At 37.5% G+C, this 19,945-nt stretch overlaps 2 protein-coding genes across 2 annotated transcripts; one reads left to right on the forward strand and one right to left on the reverse strand.

Moving 5' to 3' along the window:
* The first annotated feature begins 242 nt into the window (after positions 1-242).
* Positions 243-5,449, forward strand: LOC141911229 (uncharacterized). Its single transcript, XM_074802211.1, has 7 exons — positions 243-350; positions 771-1,094; positions 1,753-2,073; positions 3,065-3,113; positions 3,544-3,589; positions 3,770-3,906; positions 4,533-5,449. Exons 1-7 carry the CDS (start codon positions 266-268, stop codon positions 4,972-4,974), a joined length of 1,404 nt encoding a protein of 467 aa, XP_074658312.1. The 5' UTR covers positions 243-265; the 3' UTR covers positions 4,975-5,449.
* A 2,038-nt stretch (positions 5,450-7,487) lies between these two features.
* LOC141910474 (uncharacterized) lies at positions 7,488-10,127 on the reverse strand. The gene has a single exon (XM_074801165.1). The coding sequence runs from the start codon at positions 10,125-10,127 to the stop codon at positions 7,488-7,490; it is 2,640 nt and encodes an 879-aa protein (XP_074657266.1).
* Between the last annotated feature and the right edge of the window lie 9,818 nt (positions 10,128-19,945).

Raw genomic sequence — 19,945 nt, forward strand, 5'->3', positions numbered from 1 at the left:
GCCGATACGTCTAGCGGCAATATCGTTCTTGACTCCTTGAAAGGAATTGTCGCCCATAGGGCTGATCAGGTCAGGAAGGTCCGATGATTTTTTTCATCTAATAATTTCACTTTTCTCTTCCTACATTTGATTATCTATAACACGCGGATATATTTACTCTATTATCAATGCATCTAAATCTATTAAACTTCCTCAACCAGAGCGATTGTTTTGGCTATGTATATACGACGGGTATAGGTGAATCAATCCTTTCTATATCACGACGATGAAGACGCGTCTGTTCTTTATTATCTGCACAGTTTTGTTGCAACTGGGAAATTTATACAACACACAAACATCTGGAGCTGAAAGTAAGTTACTGCAGCCGCCATTACTCGATTTTGTGATTATATTTCAGTCAGATTTGCGAATTCGATGACGTTAGCTGTTTAATAATAGATTTACTACAGGCCCTAAATGTAACCTGACAAAACAACAAATATAAACACATCTGGTTGACTTAATTTCACATGAAGTTTGTATCTTGATGTCTGGTTTGATAAAAAACGAGTCGCTTATATAATCACCTCACTAACCAGGGGCGGAGTCAGACGTCTGAGTAGAGGGGTCAAGTGCAGTTTTTTCCCAGGTATCTCATATATTTCAATGAAAAATACATTCACCGTGTGCAGTGATTTCCGGCAGACGCCGCGAAACAGAAATCGATAAAGATTTGAATCATGGTTAATTTCATCATTAATATGATTCATGTTTATATTCATTTGTTTCAGTAATTTACGGGACGCCTCATTCTGCTCGAGATGCAAAACCCGACAATAAAACGCAAGGAGAAACGATTCGATATACTTGTAAAATAATTGGCAGAAATTCTACAGTATCATTCCAAGAGAAGAGAAACGGTTCGGAACAATGGTTAACAGTTCCAGACGACCAGCTTAACAAAACTAAAGACAAACAGAATGTTGAGTTGGTTGAGCTAAAATTCCAAGCAGATTTCAAACGACACAATGGATCTTCATTTAGATGTCTTGTAAATGAAAGCCCAACAGATCCGGAACCTATTCAGTTTGATCTGATCGTAGTTAAACGAACTGGTAAGTAACCGTTTGAGTTGCTTATTGAAATAATCAAATTATCTAGAACATTAACTTGCATTCTTGGTTTTCCTAGAAATATCATAGAGTCAAATTGAGCTGATAAAATGTCTGATATCTGGTGTTTGTAGAGTTCGTTTTTAGCCCATTTTGGACTTTAGTCCCAGCGGGCTAGTGCGTTCACTTTTCGTCCGTAGACGGGATCCAGTTATTTTGACGAAGTTTCAAGACTGGCAGCCATTGTTGTTCGCCAAAATCAGCACTTTTTCCACATTTTTCAAGTTTTTAAGGGAAATTTTGAAGAGACTTTTATCAATTATCGTGGTCTTTCGTAAATGTTTTCATCCCCCAAAGGGCCCATCAGCACGAGAAAAATTTGGCCGATAGGACTCAAGATGGTCGTCCTCTGACCTAGGCGCTACAAATATCAATCGATGTAGATTTTAATTGTGGTTAGTTCCATCATTAAATGATTGATCTCACTATCAGAAATAATCTGAACACGAAGCATGGGAGGGGTTCGATAGCCTCTAACACCCCACCCCCCCCCCCTCCTTGGATTTTCTTCTGATAAGTTATTCGAAGTTTGACCGAGTACTGTGCTGGGGAAGGCTATTTAATGTGTACTGTGCTATATATTTATATTCATTCGTTTCAGAAATCATTCCAATGCCAGATCTCAAAGGAAACCCCGACAGTAAAACACAAGGAGAAATTGTAAATTACACTTGTAAAATTGTCGGAAATTTTAATGCAACATTAACATTCCAAGAGAAGAGAAGAGCTTCAGAACAATGGGAAACAATTCCAGACGACAAGCTTCACAGAGCTAGCAAAAAGAATGTCCATTACGTTGTGCTAAAATTCCAAGCAGATTTCAAACTGCACAATGGAACGTCTTTTAGATGTCTAGTAAAGGAAAGCCCAACAGATCGGGAACCTATTCAGTTTGATCTAATCGTACTAGTTAATCGAACAGGTAAGTAACTGTTTGTATAGCGAATTGAATAAGTTAAACAATTTAGAACATTAAAACTTGCTTTCTTGGTTTTCCTACAAATATCAAAGAGTCAAATTGTGCCGATAAAATGTCCAATGTCTGGTGTTTGTTGTTTCATCCGTAGTTTCATTTTCTTTTAAAAATGTCCCTGGTCAAGTGCTGAACACATGCGGAGAATGGACGACCAATTTTTGAAAGTATTCTTTTAAAGAATCTCATGTAAATATCATCTGTTTCGACATCGAATTTACTTTTTTTTCACGCATTATTTTCGTTGGACCGCGGTTTGTTGCCTCCTCGTTGATGTATCTATTCCGTCCGTTCCTCCCGTACAAGAATAAATTTTGTGTCAACCATTTTACGGCTCTCAGTTTTAAGAGTCAGATTTCGTTGATTTCACTGTCTGGGCCCAGTTCCACACTTGTGAATTAAGAGTTGACTCAGAGTTAACTCATTGAAAATGAACTAAATTAACTCAAGTTAACGCTAACTCAGAACTGTGGAACTGGATGCTGAAGCACTGTTGTCTGACTGGCCACGCAGGAAGTATTCTTTATTAGGCGCCGCATTCATAAACGGATCTCATTTCGTGTTTGTTGTTCATTTTATGCGAAAAGGCACATCGATTTACAAATCAGCTATTTTGCGTTCCGGGTACTATACTTAGTTAACGCGAAGATCCAGCATAAGGTTTTCTAGAATTTTTGCACAGTCAAAAGAGTGAAAAAATTGCCTAACATCATTAACTTCATCAGGTGACGGGTGGAAACCAATGGCATTTACTGAAAAATAGTCTAGGAGGAGGTATGACATCATGTGACCAGTGATAGTTAATTATTATTAGTCGTTACTACGGTGTTAAATGCATATTTGTTCATTACGGAAAACACTTTTTTCCAGGCTACTTTGAAAGCAAAACCACACGCAGTGAAAGTTACTTTCAAAATGTAGTTTTTTTCTCTCATTTCAGATGATTCAAGTTCCACTCAAATCCCGACGACTGAAACCACTACATTCGGGTCAGTATTCATTTCGAGCTAAAAATGTCCGACGGAAAAGGTTCCTAGACGATGTACGGGTTCCTGTTGTTTCGTAACAACGGCTGATACTAGACTACGTATCACACTCTGCTTTGCGGTCTATGTGTTTTGTAAAAATAACTTGATTCGATATCTCGCTTGTCTCTGGTTTCTGAATAAGAATCACGTGCTGGTTGGTGTATTTATAATGCTGATGTTTAGATGTGTCGGGGTCAATGAAACTGGAATTGTAATAAAAACTGGGACATTCACTAATTATTCATGTCGTTTTCTACCATCAGCTGAAAATTTGGGAATAAAGGCAATCGCAAAATATGTGACATCGATGCCGCTACCACCAGCCCTGCTTTTGTTCAATTCTTCTCTGTTAATTAGTTTTTTGATTGTAAATTTCGTGCTTTTCATTCAGAGTTCGCCTGGTTACTACTGAAGAAAAGTTTCGCTCGAAAAACAAGGTCATTATGAATTTAACTTATAATATCAAACTTTCATGTGGAATATAGCCCCCGGATCCATCGCACAATTAATACCCACTTAACGTGGGGTTAAACAAAACAAACTTTGGAATAATTATATACATAAAATATAATTTTCATCACCTTAATATTTATTTATATATTCATTTTTTTTCTCAGACTGACCCAACCGTCCAACCTAAACTGGGCCAGACTGACCGCACCACACATGACTGGACCATGACGATAGTTTACATCATTAGTGGAGTTATCGGTTTCCTCCTCATCATCGTTATTATCGTAGTCATCGTTTGCAGGTATTTTACTAAACTAACACGGTAGATTTCTGAAGAGATTATAACTATGTCTGATTCGACCGAAGTTAGGTCGATTGTTGTCGTTAGTTCCAAGTCGAGTTTGTTGGTGACGTCATATATAAATGATAACGTAACAGCGCGCGTGTCTACTTACTTCGATTTGAACATACACGACAAATGTTGTTATTATAATCTGGGCTTTCCCGACAAAATGGCTGATAACCAAAAAAAAACTAGTCGCATTTGCTTTTTGTCACAACAAAATAGCCTATAAGGAACGTGATAAAGCATTTTGATTTTATAATTGGTCGGAAAACAGGTTTTCGTAAGGTAGGCCTACTGGCAGTACATTAAACTGTTCAAATTCCAATAAAAAATGTCGAAGTTCCAATTTTCTCTAATTATTCTTCAAAGTAATGACGACTTTGATAAACTCATAGGAATTGCAGGGACGGATCAATACACGAGCTTTTTATGCGGAGTTAACTCTTCTTTTCAAGAAGTTTTTCTAGATGCGGGCTTTGCAGTAAATGATCTGTACAGTATGATCTCTGATCAAAATCTTACATTATTTCAACATTTCTTTCTCGCTCGATTTCTTCAGCGCAAAACTACCCATTTTTCAGACGCAGGCGACTTTCCAGTGGAGATCGTGTGGACACTACACCCGAGTCTACAGCACCGCAGCAACAAGTCGAGATGGTGTATGGAGTCAACGAGGAGTTGAATGATGTCATAGATTCGGGTAACGAAACTGACATACCACACACCAGCAATCAGAAAGTTACTACAGATCCGTGCGTGGATACTGAGGCCACAAACAACAAATATACGACTCCTTATATGGATATGGGAGCAGGGGGAGACACGCATAGAGATCAGTTCTTGAATCCCGAACCTTTCGTGACGTATCATCAGTTAACGGAAGATACTGGTGAACCTGTGAAAGATGATATTCAACATTATTCTTACGCTTCTGTTGAATATACTCACGATCAATTTCCCTTAAGGGCTGCCACTGGACAAACAGTAACTGATTGTACATACACAAAACATACTAGGTTTTAATATATCGTTTCAATGGTTACAACATCTGCTAAATGAAATCGACTAACTACTTTATCGCAACAATAATTGATTTCACATTTAGCATATGATAATCAACCAGGTGTCTAGTTTGGTTTGAGTCTCTGACTTGTGCAGCAGACGGATGGGGCGTCAGGTCCGTCCACATCACTGCACCACGCAACTGATGAACTGGGCTGTCCATAACATTCTCCCTTTAAAAAGGACATCACCGAGAAATATCGTTAATCTTTAGCAAATGTTTACTTTGGTCGAATTATATTCAAACTGTAAATTGAAATTCCAATGATTAATCTTCAAAAATTAATCTTAAAATCGTTACCTTAAATAGAGTAAGCATGAAGTCAAATAGTCATTTGTAGCTTAACTAGATTTTTTTTAGCAAGTATGAGCTTTGTCGAAAATTTGGTAATGTTTATGAGACAAGGAATGCTTTACGTAGATAAAAAGGATTTTCAACAAGGATAGACACAAGGATAGATATAATTGTCGAACAGATATGTAAATAGATATAATATAGTATTATGTACAATCAGACTTTGTGCTGAAAAACCATCGTGAAAATTACAGCTGGCATCAACTGTTTTTAACCAATTCCAAAAGAAAAGAAAGATAAAGTTAGAAAAGTCACTTTTTATGTTAATAGTTCATTGGTTATCTCGCTTGCCGCAAACTCTTAACGTTATTGGCATCGTTTGACAACTATGACGTCATGCCAATGCTAGTTAAATTGTTCGAAAGTCGTAGTAAAAATAACGCCGACGCTTCTCATTTTCGTAGTAACTACAAATTGAAACTCCGTTTACGTTAAATATTAGACACAGCTGAAAATGACTAAACATAATGTTGCGATTATCCCCATCAACAAAGCGTCGCCAGATTTATGATTTAATGGTCCACAAAAGTTATTTCATCACATATTTGCTCGTTAATTGCTACCAACATGCATGTATAACTGGCTTAGATTCAGAAATCTAAAAATGAAACTTCTGGGTATAACGAGGTCATGCGCCAGAATGTCAGTAGATGGCGCCACGTAAATGTAGATATAGTCGTTCTGGGAAACCCAGAAATAATTTTGAAAAAATAAACGGCAACCCGAATTCGATTTTATTCTATCACGCCGTAACTCGCAAGTTTAAACACGGTTCACAACTCGAAAGTAAAACGGATCATGATAGCGACACGAATACGAATACGCTCCAAACATTTCCATGGTAAGAGGATGGAAAAAACGGTACTTAAAAATAATTACATAAACGTTAATTAAAGCATTTAAAACTTCATAAACTGGACTCACATTCTACCGCAGAGGTCTCAACATCTACCGCAGAGATTCAGAATTACGATTTAGACCGGACCTGGTACCAATTTCTGTCCACACACATACGTAGATTCAGACTGGTCCAAAATTTGGACCGAACCTGCTTCCTCTTTTAGAACCAAATTTAGACCAGTCTAAATTTCGTCTTGTGAACGCGCCCTTAGAATAAACCGAATTAGTCTTGGGTCTAACGACAACCGTTCCTGTTTATACTCCCAAGTAGGCATTTGGTCGGGAGCACTCGGAGATCTTCAGTGATGATGAAGAAATGCTTCGAAAATATTAACAGTAAGAAAAAGTATACAACGACAAAAACGATATTTATTATTTCAACAGAAAATCCGTGGACACACATTTCATGGGGTCGTGGGTGGTCGTGTACGTACGGAAGTGGATACGTAATGTCCTATCTATATGAGGTACAACCAAAAATTATCACGATTGATCAGGATTCGCAATTGAGATTCACTTGGGGTAAATTGATGAATATGTACGAACAAACTACATTTTATCAAAAAACGCATTTGTCTTTTTAGTTTTTATTAGGGATTTTTTCATGGTGTGGGTGGCATTTGACTTTCTTGAGAAACTAGTTTGTCGTGTGGTCTTAGGCTACCAACCGATGACTACTACGATCAACGTTCGTTATAACGCCAACATACTTAATGTGGTCGCTCACTTAACGCCATCGTGTTTCAGAGAACAAATCTGCCAAATCCAACACAAACGAAAATTCTATTCTGTATGAGATGTCAATTTTGTTATAATGCGGTGTGTTCAATTGGTCCCAATAGTGGCATTTAAAGGACTTCTACTGTATATCCATACGACACTACTTTACGTGTTTGACTACATCTATATTATGAACATAAGTTTAATGAATCACATTTGACTAATGCCCTACCGTAGCAATTTGTTTCGAAGTTCGACGATAAGTAGATACTGTTACTTTTTTTATTGTGTCTACATTTTCCGAAGCTAACTTTCTATGAGTACATTTAAACGACTGTAAGACATCTCTAGAGAATGCTGAGCAGCAGGTTTGACTAGTTTGCCATCTAGAGGTAATACAAGTTATGAATCTGTCTTCAGTCTGGTAACCACGCCTATACCTATTAGATTACATCGTCCCGGGCATGAGACCATCGGTTGAAGAGTTCTTTTAATCTACTCAATTTTTGGCGGCTCGACTAAAATTGAATTTCGCTCGACACATATCGAACACTCGTTTGTTGGCGATGAAAGCCAAGAAAACCAGAAAACCTTGAGACGAATTCAACAAATTGAAGAAATACCAGAGATAATCGTTATTTACGAACGACGCTACGAACCCGACCACCCACGTGACCCCGGTCACTAAAGCCATCCGATAGAAAATAAATGTGGTCGTCCTCTTCTGTTTGGCGTTAGATGAAGAAGTGGACATCGCGGTAAATGACCGGTGAATGCGGCAAACTGTAGCTACGAATAGAATTATACTGACCAGATCGATAATACCGATCGGTAGAACGAACGCCATCAATAGGGAGAAACTGGAACTAAACCAACAAGTAACGGGGCTTCCGTAAACCGCACCGGAGTACTGAGTGGTATCTGTGTTGTGTAGGACGATACAGGGTCCGACAATGAGGAATGGAGAAAGCCAAACTGATAGTAGATAGTACAGTAACGTCTTAGTAGAATCGACCGGTTTACGAATAGTGGAAAATGTAAGGAACATGTGAATAGAAACAGCGGCCATAGACGCGAAAACAACCATCCAAATATAGTGTTTAACAGCGGCCATCGACACGCATAGTAATCGATTATCAACGCCGACCAGGCTGGAAATATGAAGAGTTTGAGCCACGGCGAGAGTTGTACAGAGATTGACGATGAGTTTACCGGGAAGAGTTCGCAGATCGGGAATATTCAAGTAGATTACGACCGTTATCACGAGACTGACGACGGACAGACAGCTACAGGTGAAGGTAATCAGGAAATCGCGATCGGAAAATAACGAACTGACCGTTATTTTGAATTTTGAATTGTTTTGTCGTCTGCAAACCATGGCTCCTGTATCAGAATACACTCGCACGCAGTCGATGATTTTAGTGGAACATTTACTCGATTTTACTATTCTCGTTTTTCCGTCGTCGCTGGTGATTCGAGAAATTCTGTAATATTTGAAAGACGGGTTGGACTGGGCTAGAAACGAGTTACTTCCGGTTTGGGTCATATTATTGTCTACGTCTGCCTCTGTATCGATGACGTCACAGCGAGTATTCTTAGTCAAACTCGTAGTCGACAACTCGTAACCGGAAATGGTCACCAGACTGCCATCATTACCGAATTGACACGTGATCATCGCCTCATATTTGCTCAAGATTGATTCCATAGTGACGTCACCGAGAAACTCTTCGTGATTGGTAAGCGTGAAGTCGCGTCTGTACAATGACGATTCATTGCTTAAAGATGATAAACTTCCTATTTCTGTTATCTTTGATTTATGGACATCGCCGCAGACTTTCACTTTGAAATACATCAATTCATACCCGAAGTTTTTCATAACAAATCGCTGAGTTTCGTTAAACGTAATAAAGAAAGAGAAATACACGCGTACGGATATTCTAGGCCATTCGTTCTCAACAAGCCGACAGACGGCGTTGTCTTCGACGGTATCAAGTCGACGGTATCCACGTAAACAGCCGTATCCGCGACATCTACGCGTTTCCTGGTCAAATATTTCATTCGTTTCCGAGCAGAGAAAGTCTTTCGGCGCCCACGTGATGACGGGCATTCCCGCAGTTCGAAATTCTACGCCGTTCGCGAGACTGAAATCGAGTAAGATGTTCAAACCGAATGTTTTTTGGCCGGTTAGATCATAGGTACAAACTAAGGTCGATTCGTTTAAAACGCTGTCACTCAGTTCACATTTCATGCAGTAATAATTACGGTATGTTTTCACCCGTCCACCGACTACAGCTGATATCGGGTTAAAAACCCGTCTGCATTTAGACCTTAAGTCTTGATCTGCTGACTCGTTGCAGTGTGACGTCACGGGTAGGTTACTGCGCATGCACGGCTGTAAAACCATGCGAACTTGCCTGTGATGCGCGTAAGATAAACGACAATCTTCGGGCAGTCGAACCTTTGCGGTATCGTCGCTTAAAGACGCGTTGTGCACGCTCGTGATGACGTCATCGATTCGTGTGGTGTTAGTGCACTGCAGGACGAGACTAGCCGGTTTGTATCGAGTGTCGTTGAACCCGTGACACATCGCGCAATACATATTCTTAAAGGGAAGCCAGTCGTCGATGTAGACGGGAATTGTCGTAGCTAGATTACTGGACGGCGATTCGCAATAGAGACGCACGTCTGAATTCAAGTCGAAATCACTCGGGCACCGACTGATCGCTATAAAACCCTTTGACTGATACGTCTCGATTCCGATTCCGTATATACAGTCGGTCCATTGAATTTGTTGTATCGTTTTGTTTCGTCTCAATTCGTCCGTGTCGCTTCTTATGACGCACTTTCCAATCAGGTCACAACAGTTGTTGAACAGTCCGCAAGTACATAAATTAGCCAAACAACCCGTGACTGGACAAACTCGAACCAAATCCCCATCTTCATCTATTTGCTCTGATGCCACCTTGTAATCTCCGATCAATTGGTTGTTATTTATGTCGCCTCTTCCGGGAATTTTTCGACCAGGCATCCCACGTGTGATACCCGTTATCCCAGATTCGGGATTCGACATTCCAGATTTAGGAATACGTTGAGACGCGATGAAACGATCTGAAATAATCGGGCTATAGTTACCTTTCATATAACATATAAACATATAACGAACTCCAGTTTTCTCCCTGCCAACAACCCTCGTCAATAAATGATCCTAAACTGTACTTCAAACGCAATTTATGCACAGATAAAGTCCAATATGACGCCATTCAGCGCCATCAAATTTTGGGTAAATTTGCAAAATCGAAATAAAAATTCGATGAAATTACAATTTCTTGTAACCGCGTGCTCCCAAATGACGACATGTTGAATGGCATGAACCGCACGTAATAATCAGGCTACTTTAGTTACTAGGATTGTTTTCCATTTTTCTCTTCAACTTCACTTAATTTTTCAACATGACAAAAAATTCCTCCCTAAAAAGTTTCAATCTAAGGATTTGCAGCCCTAGCTTCAAAGTTAGGTTCCTTGATTTCAAGTCAATTCAACAACATATTTACTGCTCTATATTTTTCAATTTTTGAAAAAAAAAATTATGTATTATTCATATTTTTCCCTGTTTCATTTCTTTCCAGTTAAAACGCCTCTAATAAACAATCTTTTTGGAAACTATTTTCCCGTCTTCCCTCCTCATTTATAAACCTTCCAATGTGCGTTAAAGAATATTTATTCCAGTTATCAAAAAGGTTTAAACGAATCCGAAATTGACCATACGTCTTTTCTTTATCGACGGTTTAAAAGAGTTTGTACTTGTATTAGCATGAGAGAATACAATATATAAATCTTTGGATGATTAACATTTCCCTGTAAGATACAAAATGATTATTGAATTAAGACCAGCCGACAGGCCATTCCTATAATTTACACAATGAGAAATGACCAATTTGAAATTTTAGAACGGATCTAATTTGATCTTCGTTAAAATATGTGTGAACGCTTGGTCCGTTCTATTTGGAAACGGAATAAATCTCCAAACGAACGTTCTGTATCCAGTTCCAGAGTTCTCAAATTAATTCGTCTCATAAGACAATGAGCTGATTTTAACTCTAAGTTAACTGTATCTCACAACTTTGGACATGTGCTCTGAATAGTTAAGTGTGAAAAGCTGCTAAATATAGTTATTTCTTCCACGTAAATATATTTAAAAAAAAAAACATTTGTTATCATTTTGTTCTGATGTTTCGGCAGGATATTACTTCCACCCATATTCAGAGAATTCTTCAAAAGTGAGATTGTGGGTGAAATAACTACAATCCAGACTGAAAATAGACTCGAATATCTACAACCATGATAACCACGCTGCAAGTATCGAGGCTTTTATAAAAATGTACAAAGAGCAAGAGACTTAGAGAGAAAGAACAAGAGATTGCCAAGAGAGCAAAAAATGTGTTTTCCATTATTCTTGTTTCTCCCAAAATTTATTTTCAAGGGTGCGTTGCCTTTGGCCTTTGCTTGACCGTAGTAAAAATACCGTCTCAATTTTTGTTCTGTTTGTAAATATTCTTAACGTACTTTCTTATGAAATGAATTGAAATTAACGAATAGTTTAATTCAACTTACCGGTGCAGACGATCAGAAGAAGAAGAAATCGACTTACGAAGGATTGGCGCGACATCTCAACCGATGCACAGAAAAGACTCGACTGCGAATCGTAAATGAAATTGAGCTGAACGATTCTCAACTTAGATTTATCCTGTTCGGATGAAACAAGAAGCCGAATGCGTGAATCAAAAACGGTTGGAAGTTTCAATGGACGTGTGTGATTTTAATTACCTTTTATACACAAACGTTGAAATGGGCTCAATACTCATCTATATGAACATTCATGACAGGTGTAACATTAATTCGGATATAATTTCACAAGATTCAATAGTAAGAGCTGATCACGCAGGGCGAAACCTCATGAATATTTGTAGGGGTTGTGATTTACTAATACTAAATGGCAGATCTCACGACGACAAAAATTGTGGCAAATACACTTTTCGCCAGCCGAAAGGTAAATCGTTATGACGCAACGCTGGACTTCAATAGATCACCGATCATCATCTAAGACTCTTTGCGCACCGGAGAATGTCAGAAATTGTAAATAGGCTTAAATTACAGTACTATATACTATTATATTACAGGTACCAAATCAACCAAAATTGTTCAAATTCAAAACCATTCAAATGTCAAAATAATCCTCTCTTTCATAATTGTTGTATATAAGCTCCGAATAAATATTCTCAGTCAGTCAGTATACAGAACCCAGGTCTTGTTACGTCAGTCGTTCACTAACAGGCTGGCCGTTCTATCTTTACTGATCAACTCGTCTCCGAATCCGCTTCTTTATACAATACTAAATATCGATATGAAATCTAATCGTGAACGCAATAAACGAGGACTAGGATTGACGACATCCAGTAAATAAACAATATAACGCTGCATCTATATTCACGTAGTCACGTTCGAATCCGATCCGTTGAAACCGTTTCCTTTTTCCAAAACGTTACGATTCAAATTTCTCGAATCGATTAATGTTCTTACGAGATAAAGAATAATTCAAGCAATGCGTATTTTAAAGTAATCATCTCAAGTCGATTTAATCGATTTCTAAAAATCCGGTTTAGTTACTGTTTATTCAACTCACGAAAAATACCAGACCACCTGATATCTCTACTTTTAGTGGTTTTTCACATAAATTGAAAATAATTTGACATTAGAAATAGTAGTTTAATTGGAAATGAACCAGAAATTCTTCTATTTTTTAAAGAATAGTGTGATAAATTTCTGGAGTTGTTGGGAATAGAAACTACTCTCAAATAGGAGTTGGAGTCCAGTTTGAAAATAGGGGAAAATGAGCTTTTCGACTTCGAAAATAGAAATTTATATGAAAATAACCTATAATTTCAATCGATTTTGAGAGGTTCTTTTTGATATTTTTGGTGAAGCTCTTTAAATTGTAGAAACTACTTTCAAATAGTATCCGTTGTCAGATTTGCAAACCAAACTAAATCAGTTCGATCATACAGATCTGAGCAAATGTATTTTTTCAGTAAACCTTAATCGTTGTGCAAAATATATGCGTCTTAGAAAGCGGTTCAATCTAAACCTACATTGACTGCTAACGCTTTATGACGGTTTCTTTTTCCTACGAAAATATTGAACAAATTTCTGTTTACTTTTTTGAAAACAGTTTTTTAATTTCAAGCGTAAACAACAACTACATAATAACTAACCATAAATCATCGATTCTGTAATTCTAGTTTTAGTTCAGTGCAGTGCGGTTCATTAGTTCAAACGAAATTTACCAAATACATATTTCGTTGCCTATTTAGCTACTTCTCGTCATTGTTTAGTTACGGGTTCGAACCCGGAATCCGGTGCAGATCGTGGACGGGTCTTGTTTCCCTGAACAGCAGGAAGAATGTTTATCTCATTATCAATGAAAAGTAGGTATCCAAAAATGCATGATAGAAATAAGATATTGGTGATAGTTTGGACAGAGCCATAAAGACTGTTGAATCAGTAAGGTCAGTCGGATTCTAGCCAAATCGGTTACGGTATATTGATAAGTGGAAATTACCATTAAAAAATTGCCTTTGTTTCAAACAGACACTTACATACTAAAAGACACTGGTTCCGCCCCTGGTTGACTCGTCAGGCAGGGCATCATTATATATAAGAAACTGAGTGGTGATAAAAGTCAAATCGATTTGGAAACTCTTTGCGGAACTGGACCGTGACTGGACGAGATATGGCGGACTGACAACTTTTTCCCGGAGACGTTTTTTTCACTTGATTGTTCAGTGTTCAACGCTCATTGTTGCTCGTTTAAAATCCATGCTTATTATAACGATGGTAGATTACTAAAGGTACAAAACTGAGGTTCGAGCAAAGTTCATGCAGGTAAACCGTCGACCTAGGTACAACAATATTGTAGCCTCGGTCAGTGAAAACATCATAACTCGATTTTCGAATAATGTGCTTACACTGGAAGTCCATTTTGTCGATGTCTTCAATGAATGAAATAGATATTTTAAACATAAATGTACGAAGTGTATTAGCTCAATCTACGGGCTTCGCTTAATGCCCTTTGGCTCATCGCACATTTTCGGTTTTTGCCAAAGGCAACGTCCTCTTCTTACGAACTAGCGCTTTGCGATAAACCACAATCCAGTCTCAGGACAACTCAACACAGCTGCTGCGCTGTGTGGTAATCAAAAATTTGATTCTAACAATGAGGGATCTTCCTTTTAGTGCCTTGAGGCTGGAAATTGGTGACCTTTTGTCATAATCCAGTAAAAATGTTAGTGAAACTCGTGACAGTGACCAATAATCATAAATTAAAGCATTTCTTGATTCTGACGTTAGTTTTTTTTATTTGTTTCACAAATTATCGGGCAAACTTTTCAATATCATGTTGCCACACGTACGTAGCATACATGCTTTACAAGCAACATTTTCCAGCAAGGGAAGGGCAACAACTCTGGTCTAAAGAGAAAAACCAATAGGTTCCCGTTTGGCTGTTGCACAAGCATTTAATTCCTCTCTTTTGAAAGTCAACTTCTGAAAAAAAAACACGAAGCGTTAAATGGAATTGAAAACAGTATGAAAAATAATTTAATCTGATTGCATGTGTGAACCCGATGATTTTCAAGAATTACCTTCATTCGCGGCGGTAATCGCTCCAATGACCATAAACAAGGCCAAGGCGATGAACAGAGTTTTAGTGAACATACTGAAATACGTTACAGTGTTACATAAGATAAAAAAGAGTAACAAAATCATAGTTCCTGTGATGAAATACGGGATCAGTCAAATGAGTGAACTAAAACCCCACAACTCAAGAACTGGGACCACAAACAATTATGGAAGAACTGGATCCGCAGTCAAATAGCCGATTCAACTGAAGTGGGTCAGAATCAGATAAAACTCACACTACTCGTGAAATTGGAACCGTGAACCATTTCAGTAGCGAATGATAAAACAAACCAGAAAATTAATTGGTTACAAACCGCGGAGCTGTACATACCTTGTCGTGTGAATCGAGCAAACAATATTATACAGTATAGAATGCCATTCTTATACATTTTCAAACCATTCATATTCCCCCTGACAAATCATGTGATTTATCATCATAATTACTTGTGAACATAAAACTGCACGTAGAGCCTTGCGTCATTAAACACTCTAGAATTAGCGATCCGAAAGTGAAAATTCAAACTCCACACAGTAGCTGCCTCATGTGGTAATCTATTTTTTTACAATGGGTTATCTACCTTTTAGGGCCCTCTCAGTTTACCCCTGAATTAAGATAATACACGATTCAGACAATTAGGATCATAAATGGAGTAAACGTATTTCAAAGACTCGACATAAACCATTAGTATGGATTATATACTTCTAACCGATGTTACCGATATTTCAATGAAAAAGCAATATGTATCCGACATTAGACTGAGCAGATTATTTCGGACTAATATTATCAATCACCGTTACTTATTCAAATATCCCTAAATGAGATTTCAGAATACTATTAATAATCCTATACAATGCATGATTTTGACCAATCATTATCCGTCGTTTAGTGATATCAGATTATGAACGGATTATATAAGATTCAACTACTCGACGTCAACCACGGATTATATTCGATTGGCCGATCTTTTGATAGATATTATTTATGCATCCGACTAAGTAGCTGATTATTCTAGACTGATATCACAAATCATACTTTATATAACTAATCATACTTTACATAACATATCTCACTATCCACAGGCCTATACATTGTTTGATATGAACGATTTCCACAATAGGCGACTAATCTCGAGTTGAGACATCGAACAAGACTTTCGTTTGACTGATCGTTGAACCTATATGAATTCAACTTTTTACCCTCTTCTACACCCTTACATTCTGACCCTGGATATATATTAGAAAAATTCAAACAAGAGGACCATACGGTCCATATTTTCGAAGATATTGTTTAATTAAAATTGACTAAATAGTAGTGAATGGATGCATGAGGAGAGATGTCAGTTTTATCAGCGAAAACTAATTCACGTTTCCAAAAAAAGAATTGATAATTAGTTCTCTAAAGACATAATAGCGTTCTAATTTTAGTTTATTTCAATGAGAAGATATGTTTCAATAATAAAATGCGTGGCTGGCGATGTACTATACTCTGGTAATAGCGCATATGCCATACCTACCTTCCCTACAAAACATAGCGTAATCGCCCAACCATAACCCATCCTCTTTTCGATGATGGTATAGTGCACACATATGGTGGCTGATTCGGGCCACGCCGACATTTTTCGAGAACTAAAAATCTAAAAACAAAATTGATAGCGAGAAAACAAATATTAACGCGAGAAAACAAATATAAGCGCGAGAAAACAAAATAATTTGTTTTCCTGGTACTATATTCATGGCAGTAGAGATACTATGGGTGTTGTTCGGTGAGCGGCGGGATTTTCACAAGCGACGATGTCTATATATATATGGTATTCGACCATAAAAATGAGGACAATGAGAACAATACATTTCAAAGATAACAAGAAAATTAACTTTAATAAATTATTTGACGCCTGCGAAAAAATGTAGAATTTCTGGGATAAGCTAATGTGGAATTGCAAATTTGAAATCGAAGTTTTAAGAAATTTGGGGAATTATGAGATTTGGCGATTGGGTAGATGATACAGTCTTCGACTGGTCTAATTTTTAAAAAAATTGTCAACTTGTGACCGACTTCGATTCACTTTTGCCTCTAAGCTGGTCTGCAACTTCATTGCCTCCATGGTTGAAGAAAGAGCTCTTCTGATGTCTGCTTCATCATGACTTCGAGCATATCGTGTAGCCAGCCGGCCCGGTCCCGGGGCCCGGTTTGGCTGTCACTCGATATCCTAGACTTGAGTCTGGGTTGAAGTAGACATTGTCATTTAAATAACTTATTCATGTTATTCTGTATGAATTACCCGTGTGTCTTGTATTTTGTATTTTCTTAGTTTAAAATTTGTAACTTTATTGAATTTGGGAATTTTATCCCGGAATTTCAATGTAATAAGGATCAATAAAGTATTGAATTGAATTATCACCTTATACACATGCCATCAGTGGACGCGGAGCCGTATATGACAGCTATGCTATTATAAATTGCTAATCTCATGAAACCTGCATACCCCTAATATCGAACATTTTTTCCAAAACATTTGAATATTGAAATTATATGTTTACACGTTTTTATATAGACCGCTTGTAGCCACCGATGAAATTCACGCCGGCCCTACACAGATCGTAGATAGCTTCGTCATTCCACTAGCATCCCCATGACAGGGTCTGACTTTTATATCAGACTTCCAAATCGTGTATACATCCGCCATTTAAGCGAATAATCCGATTTACTTATCATTTCTATTTATGCCTGCCGCTCCTGATATAATCATACATCATTTACTATTACAATACATCTTTTCGTGATATTCAATGCAATATAACATTCCGACGTTCAAATAGAGGTCATTATATAATCACAGGGAGCCATTCTACATCTTTATCAATAATATTTTGCCCAATAGCTTGTATGTGTACACATAAACCTGTGACGTTTTGCACATCGATTTACGGTTGTCGTTTGTAAAATGACGCTGAATGGTTAGCATTGTTAAGGTTTCATAATGGTAACGTTTTATAAGGCGTCAAAAAACTTATGATTTGGACGCAATTACTATTTTTACATTAAATCTTTATTCAAAAGCACTTCTCTAATATTTTTGTAATCAAAAGTAATCAACCTATCAACGATATTTGCTTTTTCAGTTTGGGATGGCTTTTTTTCACCAGTTTATGCTGCATTCATCATCGATCAGAATAAAAATATATATATCGTGAAGACAAGAATCAACATTAGAACCTGGAATAACATTCAAAATGATTTTCAAAATAAAAGCGAATCGTATAAAAAGTAACACAGCTACTAATCTAATGGATTAGGGCGCACTCAAAAACGTAGGAAGTTGATTTACCTCCGTAAAACTCATAACAATATTCATCGGTTCACCCGGATGTGGATTACACGTAAACCTGATATACACGCGCCTTCTAAAGCGAGAGATGCATATGGGCGACCATCCCCGCCAAACAGACGCTAAAGTCATCACGTGAAGGATAAACCCATAACGTGAAGTATAATCTAGTAACGTGAAGGATAAACTCATAACGTGAAGGATAATGTCATGACGTGAAGGATCAACCTTAATCTAACGTGAAGGTAAAACCATAACGTGAAGTATAATGTTGTAACGTGAAGGATCAACTCATAACGTGAAGTATAATGTCATGACGTGAAGGATCAACTCACGTCATAAAGGATAAACCTTTAATGTCACCAGATGGCGTGCCAGTCGGAAATAGACCGGCAACCAGTCTAAAATAATTTCGGTTAAAATGCAAATTCATTTTATTCATCATACGATTCAAATTCAATCCAATTCAAAATAACTCTATACGGTTAAGAAGCGTCGTAAGTTTTACGGCGGACGAGTGGAGGTGAGAAAAAGTTTATCTCGAAAAGTTTTGTATAGTATAGTGTACTATACAATAGTACTATTGTCTATTATGTATGGGGTACTCCTGCATTACAACGGCATCATTTAATAAAGTAATTAATGATTCTCTGTTAGTGTTGTTGGCCGACATATTTCGTGCGTAATCAAAATTAAAACCGGAAATCACCGGAAATCAAAATTACCTCCACTCCACCTTAGAAAAATACGCATTTTTAACCGAAATTATTTTAGACTGGTTGCCGGTCTATTTCCGACCGGCACGCCATCTGGTGACATAATAGGTTTATCCTTGATGGCGTGAGTTGATCCTTCACGTCATGACATTATACTTCACGTTATGGGTTTATCCTTCACGTTAGATTAAGGTTGATCCTTCACGTCATGACATTATCCTTCAAGTTATGAGTTTATCCTTCACGTTTCTACATTATACTTCACGTTATGGGTTTATCCTTCACGTCATGACTTTAGCGTCTGTTGGCGGGGATGGCCGCCCATAGATGCACTTTGGATTAGATGAACCAATAATGACACAAGGGTTTATGTACCGATATACCATATTTTGTGATTCATATAACGAAAAATGTTTAATCGCGGGCAAAAAGTTGATGAAAATCCATTTTAGTTTATAAGGTACTTGTGAGGGTTGTTTTTATTCTAATATTGGGTACATTACATATTTGGATGCAAATTTCGTATTATATAGAAGAATATGAAACGTGGTTTCTGTTTTGTAGGTGGCGCTACTGGAAAACCTGGAACCTGTTCAATGATTACAGATGCTGAACTGATATAATAAATTGCACTCAAGTATTTAGAACACGAGAGATGTCACCTGTCATAGAAATCTAAACAATTGACTATAATATATTAAAGAATATATTATGAAACTAGTTTATTGATTATCAAGTTACTATTGTTTCGAATTCTAAACTCTAAATCTCAACTCTACCCCCACTCACTCCACTAGTTATATTTATCATTACACCCACGAGCGGGTAATTACTGTCAGACTTCACGTGATCAAACAGATAAAACGTGTTCAATCACCACAACTGGATTATCAATGATAAAAATGAAAAAAATGCATTTTTGAAATTTTGACGGTTATGGAAAGATTATTCGGCGAAATTTTCAAACCTTAAAACGATAAATAAAGAAACTTTAAGACTTGAATGTGGTTTAAAGTTATCGGCATCTGTCGCAGTCCGTTGAAACATTTTTTTCGATGATAGATTTTGATCCTGTTTAGATCTAAGTTAAATCATGATTTTTCCACGCATTTGGTTGTTATTTTTATACGCTATCGGTGGAATAGTGTTCAAAAAAGACCCCGCCGAACAAGACCTAACCC

This window comes from Tubulanus polymorphus, chromosome 9 (genome assembly GCF_964204645.1).
Source record: "Tubulanus polymorphus chromosome 9, tnTubPoly1.2, whole genome shotgun sequence".
Classification (NCBI taxonomy): Eukaryota; Metazoa; Nemertea; class Palaeonemertea; order Tubulaniformes; family Tubulanidae; genus Tubulanus; species Tubulanus polymorphus.

What these genes read in the sequence shown, in the direction of transcription:
- LOC141910474 (XM_074801165.1), bottom strand. Translation starts at nt 10,127, where the DNA reads ATGAAAGGTAACTATAGCCCGATTATTTCAGATCGTTTCATCGCGTCT.
- LOC141911229 (XM_074802211.1), top strand. Translation starts at nt 266, where the DNA reads ATGAAGACGCGTCTGTTCTTTATTATCTGCACAGTTTTGTTGCAACTG. An exon ending in ACAAACATCTGGAGCTGAAA is followed by an intron (nt 351 to 770) that starts GTAAGTTACTGC and finishes CATTTGTTTCAG; the next exon opens with TAATTTACGGGACGCCTCAT. An exon ending in GATCGTAGTTAAACGAACTG is followed by an intron (nt 1,095 to 1,752) that starts GTAAGTAACCGT and finishes CATTCGTTTCAG; the next exon opens with AAATCATTCCAATGCCAGAT.